Raw genomic sequence first — 18643 nt, forward strand, 5'->3', positions numbered from 1 at the left:
TTTTAAGAGAGGCAGGGGGAAATATATCCAAGATTGGAACATACGCACTCTCGCGCAAGTTTGTTCGGGGTTGGTTTTGCCCGAACTGGGACCTTCCTTGGAAGTGGGTGGACCTCTTCCCAGACCCCTCTCCCCCTCCCCTCCGCGCCCCCCACCTCCCCTCTTCCCCCCCCCCCCCAACCCCCCCCCCCCTCCCCGGCGCCTCTGCATCTGCTCCTTGGCGAATCACAGGAGAGGTAACCTGGAATACTGCGTACAGTTTCGGTCTCCTTATTTAAGGAAGGATATACTTGGCAGTTCAGAGAAGGTTCACTCGGTTGATTCCTGAGATGAAGGGGGTTGGTCTTATCTGAAGGAAAGGTTGAGGAGGTTGGGCCTCTACTCACTGGAGTTCAGAAGAATGAGAGGTGATCTTATGGAAACGTATCAGATTATGAGGGGGCTCGACAAGGTGGATGCAGAGAGGATGTTTCCACTGATGGGGGAGACTAGAACTAGGGGGCATTTAAAACTGAGATGAGGAGGAATTTCTTCTCTCAGAGGGTTGTAAATCTGTGGAATTCTCTGCCCCAGAGAGCTGTGGAGGCTGGGACATTGAATATATTTAAGGTGGAGATAGACAGATCTTTGAGCGATAAGGGAGTGAAGGGTTATGGGGAAGTGGAGCTGAGTCCATGATCGGATCCGCCGCGATCGTATTGAATGGCGGTGCAGGCTCGAGGGGCCGAATGGCCGACTCCTGCTCCCATTTCTTAAGTCCCTTGTGTAATGTGTCCATCCCGGGCTCGAGTTGGAGGAAGGCAGAAGGTGAATTTCTTGCAAAGTGCTGTGGGTTGTGACTTGGGGGCTGGTGTTGTGGAGGGGAGAGAGTGGGGGGGTGGGGGAGGGGGGAGGGGCGGTCTCGATAAGTACCGACTCGAATCGTCTGCCGTCCGGCCTTAGCCAGGCTGCTCCTCCTCCTCCTCATCCTCGACCGAGCCCTGGCAGTGCCTCGAGGGCTCGCAGGCGGGCGGGAACGCCTCCCCGGTCTCCCCCTCCGTTGCCCGCCCCTCGGTGGCGGGTTCTGACAGCACCTTCGCCCCCTCCTCCTCCCCCTTGCGGCAGTAACTGTACCGGTGGTTCATGTGCTGGGAGTAGGAGCCCGAGTGAGAGAACCGCTTGCCGCACTTGTCGCACTGATAAGGCTTCTCTCCCGAGTGCAGGCGTAAGTGCTCGATCAGGTGGTGCTTGTGCTTGAAGGCCTTAGAGCAGATCTCGCACTGGTGCGGGCGTTTGCCTGCGGGGAATGGAGAAAAAAAGAACTCGGTGTGACATCCTCCATACAACCGCACAACGCACCGACGTTACAAGATGGCTCTCAACACTAGAACTTGTCAGGTGACACTTTTATCGTATTCACAGCAATGGCCGCAGTACCACCTTTGTCCACCAGGCGGAGCTCCAGATTACACTTCTCCCTCCTTAATGAAGAAGTAATTACTTCCAAAATAATCATCATAGATAGAAAATAGGAGCAGGAGTAAGCCATTCGGCCCTTCGAGCCTGCACTGCCATTCAATACGATCATGGCTGATCCTCTATTTCAACACCATATTCCCGCTTTTTCCCCATACACAGAAATAATAGAAAATAGGTGCAGGAGTAGGCCATTCGGCCCTTCGAGCCTGCACCACCATTCAATACGATTATGGCTGATCATGCAACTTCAGTACCCCATTCCTGCTTTCTCGCCATACCCACTGATCCCTTTAGCCGTAAGGGCCACATCTAACTCCATTTTGAATATATCTAACGAACTGGCCTCAACAACTTTCTGTGGTAGAGAATTCCACAGGTTCACAATTCTTTGAGTGAAGAAGTTTCTCTTCATCTCGGTCCTAAATGGCTTACCCCTTATCCTTAGACTGTGACCCCTGGTTCTGGGCTTCCCCAACATCGGGAACATTCTTCCTGCATCTAACCTGTCCAATCCCGTCAGAATTTTATATGTTTCTATGAGATCCCCTCTCATTCTTCTAAACTCCAGTGAATATAAACCTAGTCGATCCAGTCTTTCTTCATATGTCAGTCCTGCCATCCCGGGAATCAGTCTGGTGAACCTTCGCTGCACTCCCTCAATAGCAAGAATGTCCTTCCTCAGATTAGGAAACCAAAACTGAACACAATACTCAAGGTGTGGCCTCACCAAGGCTGTGTACAACTGCAGTAAGACCTCTCTGCCCCTATACTCAAATCCTCTCCCTTGATACCTTTTGTGTCTAAAAATCTATCTAACTCCCTCTTAATTTCATTCAGTGACTTGGCCTCCACAGCCTTCTGTGGTAGAGAATTCCACAGGTTCACCACCCTCTGAGTGAAGAAATTTCTTCTCATCTCGGTCCTACATTTCCTCCCCCACATCCTGAGACTGTGAGCCCTTGTTCTAGACTTCCCAGCCCCCGGGGAAACATCCTCCCCACATCCAGTCTGTCCAACCCCGTCAGAATTTTATACCTTTCAATGAGGTCCCCTCTCATTCTTCTAAACTCCAGTGAATACAGGCCCAGTCGACCCAATCTCTCCTCATACAGCAGTCCTGCCCTCCCAGGAATCAGTCTGGTGAACCTTCGCTGCACTCCCTCTACGGCAAGTATATCCTTCCTTAGGTAAGGAGACCAAAACTGCTCACAGTACTCCAGGTGTGGTCTCACCAAGGCCCTGTATAACTGCAGTAAGACTTCCTCGCTCCTGTACTCAAACCCTCTTGCAATGAAGGCCAACATACCATTGGCCTCCCTAACTGCTTGCTGCCCCTGCGTGTTTGCTTTCAGTGACTGGTGTACAGGGACACCCAGGTCCCTCTGTACATCCACACTTCCCGAGCCATCACCGTTTAAATAATACTTTATCCTTATGTTTTTCCTACCAAAGTGGATAACTTCACACATTTATCCACATTATACTGCATCTGCCATGTGTTTGCCCACTCACTCAACCTATCTCAATTGCCTTGCAGTGTCTTTGCATCCTCCTCACAGCTCACAATCCCATCTAGTTTTGTGTCATCAGCAAACTTGGAAATATTACACTTGGTTCCCTCATCCAAAGCATATATATACATATATATTGTGAATAGCTGGGGCCCCAGCGCTGATCCCTGTGGTAACCCACTGGTCACTGCCCGCCACCCCGAAAAAAAACCCCATTTATTGCTCCTCTCTGTTTCCTGTTAGTTAACCAATTTTCAATCCATGCCAATATATTACCCCAATCCTATGTGCTTTAATTTTGCAGAATAACTTCTGAAAATCCAAATTTACTACATCTACTGGTTCTCCCTTATCTATTCTATCAGTTACATCCTCAAAAAACTCCAGTAGGTTTGTCAAACATGATTTTCCTTTCAGAAATCCACGTTGACTTTGTATAATCCCATTGATATTATCTAAGTGTGCTGTTATCACATCCTTTATAAGAGACTCTAGCATTTTCCCTGCTACTGATATCTTCCTTACGGCTTCACAACACACAGACTTTACAAGTTGGCTCTTAACACTGGAACTTATCAGGCGAGCCAACACCTGACACCTTTATTGTATTCACAGCAATGGCTGCATTACCACAGTTGTCCACTAGGCGGAGCTCAATATTACACTTCTCCCTCCTTAATGAAGAAGTAATTACTACAAACTAATCATCGTACATAACCTGCATGGTTATACATAACAAAAGGTATGGATTTATTTTGCCATATTTACAAATCAAACTCAAACACTAGTTTTCTGTTTCGAAGAGGATATCTTCGCTCTCGAACAGAACTTCCCAAACTTGATGTCATACTTCGACTCATTCTGGCTGAGCCTGAGGAGAAATTTTCTCCAAGGGCAACCCTTGATCTACATTTGAACTCGCTACAGCTTGGACTCAGACAAGTTCTGACTATCTCATGGACTTGTTTCCAGTACATTGGATGTGGGATATGCGACTGGTACTTAACCTATAATGAAATTATCTGATGAGTCAGAAATAATCGAATCATTCCAAATGTCTGTCAGTAAAATATGATCAATGTGAACAAATCTAACCTGCCCATGATCAAACATCTTGATGGGACAGTGTAGAGGGAGCTTTACTCTGTATCTAACCCCCTGTACCTGCCCTGGGAGTGTTTGATGGGACAGTGTAGAGGGAGCTTTACTCTGTATCTAACCCCGTGCTGTACCTGCCCTGGGGGTGTTTGATGGGACAGTGTAGAGGGAGCTTTACTCTGTATCTAACCCCCTGTACCTGCCCTGGGGGTGTTTGATGCGACAGTGTAGAGGGAGCTTTACTCTGTATCTAACCCCCTGTACCTGCCCTGAGTGTGTTTGATGGGGACTGTGTAGAGGGAGATTGACCAGAATGGTCCCGGGGGGATGAGGGACTTCGGTGACGTGGGGAGATTGGAGAAGCTGGGGTTGTTCTCCTTGGAGCAGAGAAGGTTAAGGGGGAGATTTAATAGAGGGGTTCACAATCAGGAGGGGTTTTGATGGAGTAGATCGGGGAGAAACTGTTCCCCGGGGGCAGGAGTGTGGGTAACCAGAGGGACACAGATTGACGATAATCGGCGATGGAACCAGAGGGGGTGATGGGGAGAATGTGTTTACGCAGCGAGTTGTTGTGATCGGGAACGTGCTGCCTGAAAGGGCGGTGGGAGCAGATTCAATCGTGACTTTCAAACCGGGAATTGGGTAAATACTGGAAGGGAATTGTAATATATTCACCTGCGAGTATGCTCACAGGTTTGTAGAGCTGTTGAGTTGGGAGTGTCTTAACCAGTCACGTGTTGTTCACAAGACTCAATAAAACCCCAGCCAGTTGGGTTCAGGAAATCTACGATGGGGCAGGTGGTTGTGAGCCTGGTGGATGAACTGGTAATGTGTCGTGAGATTGTTAAACCTTAGTTAATAAACCAACTGGTTCTTAATCGCAATGTGTTGCTACGAATTCTTTAGCAAAGAACCCATGAAGCAAATACATTACAGGAAATCATTCAGAGGGTTGTGGGGAAAGAGCGGGGGGGAAGGGCGGGAGCATAGGGGAGTGGGACTGATTGGGTCACTCTCTCACAGAGCCGGCACAGGCTCGATGGGCCGAATGGCCTCCATTCTGTGCTGTATCTTTCTATGATTAGAGAGATAGATAGATACATACATAGATAGATAGATAGAGAGAGAGATAGAGAGAGATAGAGAGAGAGAGAAATAGAGAGAGAGAGAGAGAGAAAGAGATAGATATAGATTCATTGATAGATAGAGATCGATAGAGTAATAGATAGTGTGGTGGGTGGGTAGGGGGATGGGTGGGTAGAGTTAGCGTTGGGTAGAGTTGGCGTTGGGTAGAGTTGGTGTTGGGTAGAGTTGACGTTGGGTAGAGTTGGTGTTGGGTAGAGTTGGCGTTGGGTAGAGTTGGTGTTGGGTAGAGTTGGCGTTGGGTAGAGTTGGCGTTGGGTAGAGTTGGTGTTGGGTAGAGTTGGCGTTGGGTAGAGTTGGCGTTGGGTAGAGTTGGCGTTGGGTAGAGTTGGTGTTGGGTAGAGTTGAGGTTGGGTAGAGTTGGAGTTGGGTAGAGTTGGTGTTGGGTACAGTTAGCGTTGGGTAGAGTTGGCGTTGGGTAGAGTTGGTGTTGGGTAGAGTTGGCGTTGGGTAGAGTTGGCGTTGGGTAGAGTTGGTGTTGGGTAGAGTTGGCGTTGGGTACAGTTGGCGTTGGGTAGAGTTGGCGTTGGGTAGAGTTGGCGTTGGGTAGAGTTGGCGTTGGGTAGAGTTGGTGTTGGGTAGAGTTGACGTTGGGTAGAGTTGGTGTTGGGTAGAGTTGGCGTTGGGTAGAGTTGGCGTTGGGTAGAGTTAGCGTTGGGTAGAGTTGGCGTTGGGTAGAGTTGACGTTGGGTAGAGTTGGTGTTGGGTACAGTTGGCATTGGGTAGAGTTGGCATTGGGTAGAGTTGGTGTTGGGTAGAGTTGACGTTGGGTAGAGTTGGTGTTGGGTAGAGTTGGCGTTGGGTAGAGTTGGCGTTGGGTAGAGTTGGCGTTGGGTAGAGTTAGCGTTGGGTAGAGTTGGCGTTGGGTAGAGTTGGCGTTGGGTAGAGTTGGCGTTGGGTAGAGTTGGAGTTGGGTAGAGTTGGTGTTGGGTAGAGTTGGCGTTGGGTACAGTTGGCGTTGGGTAGAACCAGCGTTGGGTAGAGTTGGTGTTGGGTAGAGTTGGCGTTGGGTACAGTTGGCGTTGGGTAGAACCAGCGTTGGGTAGAGTTGGCGTTGGGTAGAGTTGGTGTTGGGTAGAGTTGGCGTTGGGTAGAGTTGGTGTTGGGTAGAGTTGACGTTGGGTAGAGTTGGTGTTGGGTAGAGTTGGCGTTGGGTAGAGTTGGCGTTGGGTAGAGTTAGCGTTGGGTACAGTTGGTGTTGGGTAGAGTTGGCGTTGGGTACAGTTGGCGTTGGGTAGGGTTGGCGTTGGGTAGAGTTGGCGTTGGGTAGAGTTGGCGTTGGGTAGAGTTGGCGTTGGGTAGAGTTGGGGTTGGGTAGAGTTGGCGTTGGGTAGAGTTGGAGTTGGGTAGAGTTGGCGTTGGGTAGAGTTGGCGTTGGGTAGAGTTGGCGTTGGGTAGAGTTGGCGTTGGGTAGAGTTGGTGTTGGGTAGAGTTGGCGTTGGGTAGAGTTGGTGTTGGGTACAGTTAGCGTTGGGTAGAGTTGGCGTTGGGTAGAGTTGGCGTTGGGTAGAGTTGGTGTTGGGTAGAGTTGGCGTTGGGTACAGTTGGTGTTGGGTAGAGTTGGTGTTGGGTAGAGTTGAGGTTGGGTAGAGTTGGAGTTGGGTAGAGTTGGTGTTGGGTACAGTTAGCGTTGGGTAGAGTTGGCGTTGGGTAGAGTTGGCGTTGGGTAGAGTTGGCGTTGGGTAGAGTTGGCGTTGGGTAGAGTTGGCGTTGGGTAGAGTTGGCGTGGGTAGAGTTGGCGTTGGGTAGAGTTGGCGTTGGGTAGAGTTGGCGTTGGGTAGAGTTGGCGTTGGGTAGAGTTGGCGTTGGGTAGAGTTGGCGTTGGGTAGAGTTGGCGTTGGGTAGAGTTGACGTTGGGTACAGTTAGCGTTGGGTACAGTTGGCGTTGGGTAGAGTTGGCGTTGGGTAGAGTTGGCGTTGGGTAGAGTTGGCGTTGGGTAGAGTTGGCGTTGGGTACAGTTGGCGTTGGGTAGAGTTGGCGTTGGGTAGAGTTGGCGTTGGGTAGAGTTGGCGTTGGGTAGAGTTGGCGTTGGGTAGAGTTGGCGTTGGGTAGAGTTGGCGTTGGGTAGAGTTAGCGTTGGGTAGAGTTGGCGTTGGGTAGAGTTGGCGTTGGGTAGAGTTGGTGTTGGGTAGAGTTGGCGTTGGGTAGAGTTGGCGTTGGGTAGAGTTGGTGTTGGGTAGAGTTGGCGTTGGGTACAGTTGGCGTTGGGTAGAGTTGGCGTTGGGTAGAGTTGGCGTTGGGTAGAGTTGGTGTTGGGTAGAGTTGGCGTTGGGTAGAGTTGGCGTTGGGTAGAGTTGGCGTTGGGTAGAGTTGGCGTTGGGTAGAGTTGGCGTTGGGTAGAGTTGGCGTTGGGTACAGTTGGCGTTGGGTAGAGTTGGCGTTGGGTAGAGTTGGCGTTGGGTAGAGTTGGCGTTGGGTAGAGTTGGAGTTGGGTAGAGTTGGCGTTGGGTACAGTTGGCGTTGGGTACAGTTGGCGTTGGGTAGAGTTGGTGTTGGGTAGAGTTGGTGTTGGGTACAGTTGGCGTTGGGTAGAGTTGGCGTTGGGTACAGTTGGCGTTGGGTAGAGTTGGTGTTGGGTACAGTTGGTGTTGGGTAGAGTTGGCGTTGGGTAGAGTTGGCGTTGGGTAGAGTTGGCGTTGGGTAGAGTTGGTGTTGGGTACAGTTGGCGTTGGGTACAGTTGGTGTTGGGTAGAGTTGGCGTTGGGTACAGTTGGCATTGGGTACAGTTGGCGTTGGGTAGAGTTGGTGTTGGGTAGAGTTGGCGTTGGGTAGAGTTGGCGTTGGGTAGAGTTGGCGTTGGGTAGAGTTGGCGTTGGGTACAGTTGGCGTTGGGTAGAGTTGGCGTTGGGTAGAGTTGGCGTTGGGTAGAGTTGGCGTTGGGTAGAGTTGGCGTTGGGTAGAGTTGGCGTTGGGTAGAGTTGGCGTTGGGTAGAGTTGGCGTTGGGTAGAGTTGGCGTTGGGTAGAGTTGGCGTTGGGTACAGTTGGCGTTGGGTAGAGTTGGCGTTGGGTAGAGTTGGCGTTGGGTAGAGTTGGCGTTGGGTAGAGTTGGAGTTGGGTAGAGTTGGCGTTGGGTACAGTTGGCGTTGGGTACAGTTGGCGTTGGGTAGAGTTGGTGTTGGGTAGAGTTGGTGTTGGGTACAGTTGGCGTTGGGTAGAGTTGGCGTTGGGTAGAGTTGGCGTTGGGTAGAGTTGGCGTTGGGTAGAGTTGGTGTTGGGTAGAGTTGGTGTTGGGTACAGTTGGCGTTGGGTACAGTTGGTGTTGGGTAGAGTTGGCGTTGGGTACAGTTGGTGTTGGGTACAGTTGGCGTTGGGTAGAGTTGGCGTTGGGTACAGTTGGAGTTGGGTAGAGTTGGCGTTGGGTACAGTTGGCGTTGGGTACAGTTGGCGTTGGGTAGAGTTGGTGTTGGGTACAGTTGGCGTTGGGTAGAGTTGGCGTTGGGTACAGTTGGCGTTGGGTAGAGTTGGTGTTGGGTACAGTTGGCGTTGGGTGGAGTTGGCGTTGGGTAGAGTTGGCGTTGGGTAGAGTTGGCGTTGGGTAGAGTTGGCGTTGGGTAGAGTTGGTGTTGGGTACAGTTGGCGTTGGGTACAGTTGGTGTTGGGTAGAGTTGACGTTGGGTACAGTTGGCGTTGGGTACAGTTGGAGTTGGGTAGAGTTGGTGTTGGGTAGAGTTGGCGTTGGGTAGAGTTGGAGTTGGGTAGAGTTGGCGTTGGGTACAGTTGGCGTTGGGTACAGTTGGCGTTGGGTAGAGTTGGCGTTGGGTAGAGTTGGCGTTGGGTAGAGTTGGCGTTGGGTAGAGTTGGCGTTGGGTACAGTTGGCGTTGGGTAGAGTTGGCGTTGGGTAGAGTTGGCGTTGGGTAGAGTTGGCGTTGGGTAGAGTTGGCGTTGGGTAGAGTTGGCGTTGGGTACAGTTGGCGTTGGGTAGAGTTGGTGTTGGGTAGAGTTGGCGTTGGGTAGAGTTAGCGTTGGGTAGAGTTGACGTTGGGTAGAGTTGACGTTGAGTAGAGTTGGCGTTGGGTAGAGTTGGCGTTGGGTAGAGTTGGCGTTGGGTAGAGTTGGTGTTGGGTAGAGTTGACGTTGGGTAGAGTTGGTGTTGGGTAGAGTTGGTGTTGGGTAGAGTTGGCGTTGGGTAGAGGTGGCGTTGGGTAGAGTTGGCGTTGGGTAGAGTTGGTGTTGGGTAGAGTTGGCGTTGGGTAGAGTTGGCGTTGGGTAGAGTTGGTGTTGGGTAGAGTTGAAGTTGGGTAGAGTTGGCGTTGGGTAGAGTTGGCGTTGGGTAGAGTTGGTGTTGGGTAGAGTTGGTGTTGGGTAGAGTTGGCGTTGGGTAGAGTTGGTGTTGGGTAGAGTTGACGTTGGGTAGAGTTGGTGTTGGGTAGAGTTGGCGTTGGGTAGAGTTGGCGTTGGGTAGAGTTGGCGTTGGGTAGAGTTGGCGTTGGGTAGAGTTGGCGTTGGGTAGAGTTGGCGTTGGGTAGAGTTGGCGTTGGGTAGAGTTGGCGTTGGGTAGAGTTGGCGTTGGGTACAGTTGGCGTTGGGTAGAGTTGGCGTTGGGTAGAGTTGGCGTTGGGTAGAGTTGGCGTTGGGTAGAGTTGGCGTTGGGTAGAGTTGGCGTTGGGTAGAGTTGGCGTTGGGTAGAGTTGGAGTTGGGTAGAGTTGGCGTTGGGTAGAGTTGGCGTTGGGTAGAGTTGGCGTTGGGTAGAGTTGGCGTTGGGTAGAGTTGGCGTTGGGTAGAGTTGGCGTTGGGTAGAGTTGGCGTTGGGTAGAGTTGGCGTTGGGTAGAGTTGGAGTTGGGTAGAGTTGGCGTTGGGTAGAGTTGGCGTTGGGTAGAGTTGGCGTTGGGTAGAGTTGGCGTTGGGTAGAGTTGGCGTTGGGTAGAGTTGGCGTTGGGTAGAGTTGGAGTTGGGTAGAGTTGGCGTTGGGTAGAGTTGGAGTTGGGTAGAGTTGGCGTTGGGTAGAGTTGGCGTTGGGTAGAGTTGGCGTTGGGTAGAGTTGCCGTTGGGTAGAGTTGGCGTTGGGTGGAGTTGGCGTTGGGTAGAGTTGGCGTTGGGTAGAGTTGGCGTTGGGTAGAGTTGGCGTTGGGTAGAGTTGGAGTTGGGTAGAGTTGGCGTTGGGTAGAGTTGGCGTTGGGTAGAGTTGGCGTTGGGTAGAGTTGGCGTTGGGTAGAGTTGGCGTTGGGTAGAGTTGGCGTTGGGTAGAGTTGGCGTTGGGTAGAGTTGGCGTTGGGTAGAGTTGGCGTTGGGTAGAGTTGGCGTTGGGTAGAGTTGGCGTTGGGCAGAGTTGGCGTTGGGCAGAGTTGGCGTTGGGTAGAGTTGGCGTTGGGTAGAGTTGGCGTTGGGTAGAGTTGGCGTTGGGTAGAGTTGGCGTTGGGTAGAGTTGGCGTTGGGTAGAGTTGGCGTTGGGTAGAGTTGGCGTTGGGTAGAGTTGGCGTTGGGTAGAGTTGGCGTTGGGCAGAGTTGGCGTTGGGCAGAGTTGGCGTTGGGTAGAGTTGGCGTTGGGTAGAGTTGGCGTTGGGTAGAGTTGGCGTTGGGTAGAGTTGGCGTTGGGTAGAGTTGGAGTTGGGTAGAGTTGGCGTTGGGTAGAGTTGGCGTTGGGTAGAGTTGGCGTTGGGTGGAGTTGGCGTTGGGTGGAGTTGGCGTTGGGTGGAGTTGGCGTTGGGTAGAGTTGGCGTTGGGTAGAGTTGGCGTTGGGTAGAGTTGGCGTTGGGTAGAGTTGGCGTTGGGTAGAGTTGGAGTTGGGTAGAGTTGGCGTTGGGTAGAGTTGGCGTTGGGTAGAGTTGGCGTTGGGTAGAGTTGCCGTTGGGTAGAGTTGGCGTTGGGTAGAGTTGGCGTTGGGTAGAGTTGGCGTTGGGTAGAGTTGGCGTTGGGTAGAGTTGGCGTTGGGTAGAGTTGGCGTTGGGTAGAGTTGGAGTTGGGTAGAGTTGGCGTTGGGTAGAGTTGGCGTTGGGTAGAGTTGGCGTTGGGTAGAGTTGGCGTTGGGTAGAGTTGGCGTTGGGTAGAGTTGGCGTTGGGTAGAGTTGGCGTTGGGTAGAGTTGGCGTTGGGTAGAGTTGGCGTTGGGTAGAGTTGGCGTTGGGCAGAGTTGGCGTTGGGCAGAGTTGGCGTTGGGTAGAGTTGGCGTTGGGTAGAGTTGGCGTTGGGTAGAGTTGGCGTTGGGTAGAGTTGGCGTTGGGTAGAGTTGGAGTTGGGTAGAGTTGGCGTTGGGTAGAGTTGGCGTTGGGTAGAGTTGGCGTTGGGTGGAGTTGGCGTTGGGTGGAGTTGGCGTTGGGTGGAGTTGGCGTTGGGTAGAGTTGGCGTTGGGTAGAGTTGGCGTTGGGTAGAGTTGGCGTTGGGTAGAGTTGGCGTTGGGTAGAGTTGGCGTTGGGTAGAGTTGGCGTTGGGTAGAGTTGGCGTTGGGTAGAGTTGGCGTTGGGTACAGTTGGCGTTGGGTACAGTTGGCGTTGGGTACAGTTGGCGTTGGGTAGAGTTGGCGTTGGGTACAGTTGGCGTTGGGTAGAGTTGGCGTTGGGTAGAGTTGGAGTTGGGTAGAGTTGGCGTTGGGTAGAGTTGGCGTTGGGTAGAGTTGGCGTTGGGTGGAGTTGGCGTTGGGTGGAGTTGGCGTTGGGTAGAGTTGGCGTTGGGTAGAGTTGGCGTTGGGTAGAGTTGGCGTTGGGTAGAGTTGGCGTTGGGTAGAGTTGGCGTTGGGTAGAGTTGGCGTTGGGTAGAGTTGGCGTTGGGTAGAGTTGGCGTTGGGTAGAGTTGGCGTTGGGTAGAGTTGGCGTTGGGTACAGTTGGCGTTGGGTACAGTTGGCGTTGGGTAGAGTTGGCGTTGGGTAGAGTTGGCGTTGGGTACAGTTGGCGTTGGGTACAGTTGGCGTTGGGTACAGTTGGTGTTGGGTACAGTTGACGTTGGGTACAGTTGGTGTTGGGTACAGTTGGTGTTGGGTACAGTTGGTGTTGGGTACAGTTGGTGTTGGGTACATTTGACGTTGGGTACAGTTGGTGTTGGGTACAGTTGGTGTTGGGTACAGTTGGTGTTGGGTACAGTTGACGTTGGATACAGTTGACGTTGGGTACAGTTGGTGTTGGGTACAGTTGGTGTTGGGTACAGTTGGTGTTGGGTACAGTTGACGTTGGGTACAGTTGGTGTTGGGTACAGTTGGTGTTGGGTACAGTTGACGTTGGGTACAGTTGGCGTTGGGTAGAGTTGGCGTTGGGTAGAGTTGGCGTTGGGTAGAGTTGGCGTTGGGTAGAGTTGGCGTTGGGTAGAGTTGGCGTTGGGTAGAGTTGGCGTTGGGTAGAGTTGGCGTTGGGTAGAGTTGGCGTTGGGTAGAGTTGGCGTTGGGTAGTGTTGGCGTTGGGTACAGTTGGCGTTGGGTAGAGTTGGCGTTGGGTAGAGTTGGCGTTGGGTAGAGTTGGCGTTGGGTAGAGTTGCCGTTGGGTAGAGTTGGCGTTGGGTAGAGTTGGCGTTGGGTAGAGTTGGAATTGCGTAGAGTTGAAGTTGGGTAGAGTTGGCGTTGGGTAGAGTTGGAATTGGGTAGAGTTGGAGTTGGGTAGAGTTGGAGTTGGGTAGAGTTGGAGTTGGGTAGAGTTGGAGTTGGGTAGAGTTGGAGTTGGGTCGAGTTGGAGTTGGGTAGAGTTGGAGTTGGGTAGAGTTGGAGTTGGGTAGAGTTGGAGTTGGGTAGAGTTGGAGTTGGGTAGAGTTGAAGTTGGGTAGAGTTGGAGTTGGGTAGAGTTGGAGTTGGGTAGAGTTGGCGTTGGGTAGAGTTGGCGTTGGGTAGAGTTGGAGTTGGGTAGAGTTGGCGTTGGGTAGAGTTGGCGTTGGGTAGAGTTGGCGTTGGGTAGAGTTGAAGTTGGGTAGAGTTGAAGTTGGGTAGAGTTGAAGTTGGGTAGAGTTGGCGTTGGGTAGAGTTGGCGTTGGGTAGAGTTGGGGTTGGGTAGAGTTGGCGTTGGGTAGAGTTGAAGTTGGGTAGAGTTGGCGTTGGGTAGAGTTGGAGTTGGGTAGAGTTGGCGTTGGGTAGAGTTGGCGTTGGGTAGAGTTGGCGTTGGGTAGAGTTGGCGTTGGGTAGAGATGGCGTTGGGTAGAGTTGGCGTTGGGTAGAGTTGGCGTTGGGTAGAGTTGGCGTTGGGTAGAGTTGAAGTTGGGTAGAGTTGGCGTTGGGTAGAGTTGGAGTTGGGTAGAGTTGGCGTTGGGTAGAGTTGGCGTTGGGTAGAGTTGGCGTTGGGTAAAGTTGACGTTGGGTAGAGTTGGCGTTGGGTAGAGTTGGCGTTGGGTAGAGTTGGAGTTGGGTAGAGTTGGCATTGGGTAGAGTTGGCGTTGGGTACAGTTGGCGTTGGGTAGAGTTGGCGTTGGGTACAGTTGACGTTGGGTAGAGTTGGCGTTGGGTAGAGTTGGCGTTGGGTACAGTTGGCGTTGGGTAGAGTTGGCGTTGGGTAGAGTTGGCGTTGGGTAGAGTTGGCGTTGGGTAGAGTTGGCGTTGGGTACAGTTGACGTTGGGTAGAGTTGGCGTTGGGTAGTGTTGGCGTTGGGTAGAGTTGGCGTTGGGTACAGTTGACGTTGGGTAGAGTTGGCGTTGGGTAGAGTTGGCGTTGGGTAGAGTTGGCGTTGGGTAGAGTTGGCGTTGGGTAGAGTTGGCGTTGGGTAGAGTTGGCGTTGGGTAGAGTTGGCGTTGGGTACAGTTGGCGTTGGGTAGATTTGGCGTTGGGTAGAGTTGGCGTTGGGTAGAGTTGGTGTTGGGTAGAGTTGGCGTTGGGTAGAGTTGGCGTTGGGTAGAGTTGGCGTTGGGTAGAGATGGCGTTGGGTACAGTTGGCGTTGGGTAGAGTTGGCGTTGGGTAGAGTTGGCGTTGGGTAGAGTTGGCGTTGGGTAGAGTTGGCGTTGGGTAGAGTTGGTGTTGGGTACAGTTGGCGTTGGGTAGAGTTGGCGTTGGGTAGAAGCAGCGTTGGGTAGACAGACAGACAGAGCGGGGGGGAGTGGGACTGAGTGGATCACTCTCTCACAGAGCGGGCACAGGACACGATGGACCCAATGGCCGCCTGCTGTGGGGTGTGACTCAGCGATTCTGTTGAGAGATTCTGCCGGTTGGGGTCCTCGCTCACCTGTGTGCTCGTACTTGTGTCGAAGCAGGGAGCTGCTCTTCTGGAAGTTTTTCTCGCACTGATCGCAGGGGTACAGGCCGCTCTCGCTTTTCCTCAGCCTCTTCCTGGCCAGCCCCAGGTCGAGTTCGCTCCCCTCCTCCGCCCCCAGGTAGTGTGGCATACATCCGGCCAGGAGGTCCCCCTGTCAACGCACCAGAGTGTGAGAGGAGAGAACACACAGGGGCTTCCCATTGGGTGGGGGGGATGGGAAGGTCTCACACTTCCAAACTCTCCCAGCTCCGCATCTTCCCCCCCCCCCGGCCCCCAACCCGCTGGTCTTCGATCAACCCCCCCCTCCCCTCCTCCGACACCCCATCATCCCCGGGTCAATCTCACCAACCAGTATCTCTGTAACCTCCTCCAGCCCCTACACCCTCCCTATCTCTGTAACCTCCTCCAGCCTCCTACACCCCTCCCTATCTCTGTAACCTCCTCCAGCCCCCTACACCCCTCCCTATCTCTGTAACCTCCTCCAGCCCCCTACACCCCTCCCTATCTCTGTAACCTCCTCCAGCCCCTACACCCCTCCCTATCTCTGTAACCTCCTCCAGCCCCTACACCCCTCCCTATCTCTGTAACCTCCTCCAGCCCCGACACCCCTCCCTATCTCTGTAACCTCCTCCAGCTCCTACACCCCTCCCTATCTCTGTAACCTCCTCCAGCCCCTACACCCCTCCCTATCTCTGTAACCTCCTCCAGCCCCTACACCCCTCCCTATCTCTGTAACCCCCTCCAGCCCCTACACCCCTCACTATCTCTGCAACCTCCTCCAGCCCCTACACCCCTCCCTATCTCTGTAACCTCCTCCAGCCCCTACACCCCTCACTATCTCTGTAACCTCCTCCAGCCCCTACACCCCTCCCTATCTCTGTAACCCCCTCCAGCCCCTACACCCCTCCCTATCTCTGTAACCCCCTCCAGCCCCTACACCCCTCACTATCTCTGTAACCTCCTCCAGCCCCTACACCCCTCCCTATCTCTGTAACCTCCTCCAGCCCATCCCTCCCTATCTCTGTAACCACCTCCAGCCCCTACACCCCTCCCTATCTCTGTAACCCCCTCCAGCCCCTACACCCCTCCCTATCTCTGTAACCCCCTCCAGCCCCTACACTCCTCACTATCTCTGCAACCTCCTCCAGCCCCTACACCCCTCCCTATCTCTGTAACCTCCTCCAGCCCCTACACCCCTCCCTATCTCTGTAACCTCCTCCAGCCCCTACACCCCTCCCTATCTCTGTAACCTCCTCCAGCCCCTACACCCCTCCCTATCTCTGTAACCTCCTCCAGCCCCTACACTCCTCACTATCTCTGTAACCTCCTCCAGCCCCTACACCCCTCCCTATCTCTGTAACCTCCTCCAGCCCCTACACCCCTCCCTATCTCTGTAACCTCCTCCAGCCCCTACACCCCTCCCTATCTCTGTAACCTCCTCCAGCCCCTACACCCCTCACTATCTCTGTAACCTCCTCCAGCCCCCACACTCCTCCGTATCTCTGTAACTCTCTCCAGCCCCTACACCCCTCACTATCTCTGTAAACTCCTCCAGCCCCCTAAATCCTTCCCTATCTCTGTAACCTCCTCCAGCCCCTGCACCCCTCCCTATCTCTGTAACCCTCTCCAGCCCCTGCACACCTGCCTATCTCTGTAACCCTCTCCAGCCCCTATACCCCTCCCTATCTCTGTAATCTCCTCCAGCCCCTACACCCCTCCCTATCTCTGTAACCTCCTCCAGCCCCTACACCCCTCCCTATCTCTGTAACCTCCTCCAGCCCCCTACACCCCTCCCTATCTCTAAAACCTCCTCCAGCCCCCTACACCCCTCCCTATCTCTGTAACCTCCTCCAGCCCCCTACACCCCTCCCTATCTCTGTAACCTCCTTCAGCCCCCTACACCCCTCCCTATCTCTGTAACCTCCTCCAACCCCCTACATCCCTCCCTATCTCTGTAACCCTCTCCAGCCCCTACACCCCTCCCTATCCCTTTTTGTTATGTATAACCATGCAGGTTATGTACCGATGATTAGTTTGTAGTAATTACTTCTTCATTAAGGAGGGAGAAGTGTAATATTGAGCTCCACTTAGTGGACAACCGTGGTAATGCAGCCATTGCTGTGAATACAATAAAGGTGTCAGGTGTTGAGTCACCTGATAAGTTCCAGTGTTAAGAGCCAACTTGTAAAGTCTGTGTGTTGTGAAGCCGTAAGGAAGATATCAGTAGTAGGGAAAATGCTGGAGTCTATTATAAAGGATGTGATAACAGCACACTTAGATAATATCAATGGGATTATACAAAGTCAACGTGGATTTCTGAAAGGAAAATCATGTTTGACAAACCTACTGGAGTTTTTTGAGGATGTAACTGATAGAATAGATAAGGGAGAACCAGTAGAGGTAGTGTATTTGGATTTTCAGAAGGCCTTTGATAAAGACCCACATAAGAGGTTATTCTGCAAAATTAAAGCACATAGGATTGGGGTAATATATTGGCATGGATTGAAAATTGGTTAACTAACAGGAAACAGAGAGTAGGAATAAACGGGCCTTTTTCAGGGTGGCGGGCAGTGACTAGTGCGGTACCACAGGGATCAGTGCTGGGGCCCCAGCTATTCACAATATATATGTATATATATGCTTTGGATGAGGGAACCAAATGTAATATTTCCAAGTTTGCTGATGACACAAAACTAGGTGGGATTGTGAGTTGTGAGGAGGATGCAAAGACACTGCAAGGCGATTGAGATAGGTTGAGTGAGTGGGCAAACACATGGCAGATGCAGTATAACGTGGATAAATGTGTGAAGTAATCCACTTTGGTCGGGAAAACACAAGGACAAAGTATTATTTAAATGGTGATGGCTTGTGAAGTGTGGATGTACAGAGGGACCTGGGTGTCCTTGTACACCAGTCATTGTAAGCAAACACGCAGGTGCAGCAAGCAGTTAGGGAGGCCAATGGTATGTTGTCCTTCATTGCGAGAGGGTTTGAGTACAGGAGCGAGGATGTCTTACTCCAGTTATACAGGGCCTTGGTGAGACCACACCTGGAGTATTGTGAGCAGTTTTGGTCTCCTTACCTAAGGAAGGATATACTTGCCATAGAGGGAGTGCAGCGAAGGTTCACCAGACTGATTCCTGGGAGGTCAGGACTGTCGTATGAGGAGAGATTGGGTCGACGGGGCCTGTATTCACTGGAGTTTAGAAGAATGAGAGGGGATCTCATTGAAAGGTATAAAATTCTGACGGAGTTGGACAGACTGGATGTGGGGAGGATGTTTCCCCGGGGCTGGGAAGTCTAGAACAAGGGCTCACAGTCTCAGGATACGGGGGAGGAAATTTAGGAGCGAGATGAGGAGAAATGTTTTCACTCAGAGGGAGGTGAACCTGTGGAATTCTCTACCACAGAAGGCTGTGGAGGCCAAGTCACTGAATATATTTAAGAGGGAGATAGATAGATTTCTAGACACAAAAGGCATCAAGGGGTATGGGGAGAAAGCAGGAACATGGTGTTGAGATAGAGGATCAGCCATGATCATATTGAATGGAGTACAAAAGCAGGGAGGTCCTGCTGCAACTGTACAGGGTATTGGTGAGGCCGCACCTGGAGTACTGCGTGCAGTTTTGGTCACCTTACTTAAGGAAGGATATACTAGCTTTGGAGGGGGTACAGAGACGATTCACTCGGCTGATTCCGGAGATGAGGGGGTTACCTTATGATGATGGATTGAGTAGACTGGGTCTTTACTCGTTGGAGTTCAGAAGGATGAGGGGTGATCTAAGAGAAACATTTAAAATAATGAAAGGGATAGACAAGATAGAGGCAGAGAGGTTGTTTCCACTGGTCGGGGAGACTAGAACTAGGGGGCACAGCCTCAAAATACGGGGGAGCCAATTTAAAACCGAGTTGAGAAGGAATTTCTTCTCCCAGAGGGTTGTGAATCTGTGGAATTCTCTGCCCAAGGAAGCAGTTGAGGCTAGCTCATCGAATGTATTCAAGTCACAGATAGATAGATTTTTAACCAATAAGGGAATTAAGGGTTACGGGGAGCGGGCGGGTAAGTGGAGCTGAGTCCACGGCCAGATCAGCCATGATCTTGTTGAGTGGCGGAGCAGGCTCGAGGGGCTAGATGGCCTACTCCTGTTCCTAATTCTTATGTTCTTATGTTCTTATGAATGGTGGTGCAGACTCGAAGGGCCAAATGGCCTACTCCTGCTCCCATTTTCTATGTTTCTATGTTTCCTCGTTTTCGAGGGGCTATCTACGATGCTGATGATGACTCTATTGAACCCCGATCCGATCGCCCCTGAATTTTCTACCCTCGAGGCAACACG

General features: G+C 52.2%; 1 protein-coding gene across 1 annotated transcript in view; it reads right to left on the reverse strand.

The window, feature by feature from the left end:
- Positions 1–938: 938 nt before the first annotated feature.
- The window catches only part of LOC139241095 (zinc finger E-box-binding homeobox 2-like), a 133794-nt gene continuing 116089 nt past the window's right edge, over positions 939–18643 (reverse strand). Inside the window, exons 6-7 of the mRNA XM_070869784.1 lie at positions 14277–14457; positions 939–1276 (exon numbers count right to left, since the gene is read on the reverse strand). Of these exons, the coding sequence (XP_070725885.1) occupies positions 939–1276; positions 14277–14457 (519 nt within the window). The remainder of the gene's footprint in view (positions 1277–14276; positions 14458–18643) is intronic.

Source organism: Pristiophorus japonicus, chromosome Y, assembly GCF_044704955.1.
Source record: "Pristiophorus japonicus isolate sPriJap1 chromosome Y, sPriJap1.hap1, whole genome shotgun sequence".
In the NCBI taxonomy this organism is placed as follows: Eukaryota; Metazoa; Chordata; class Chondrichthyes; family Pristiophoridae; genus Pristiophorus; species Pristiophorus japonicus.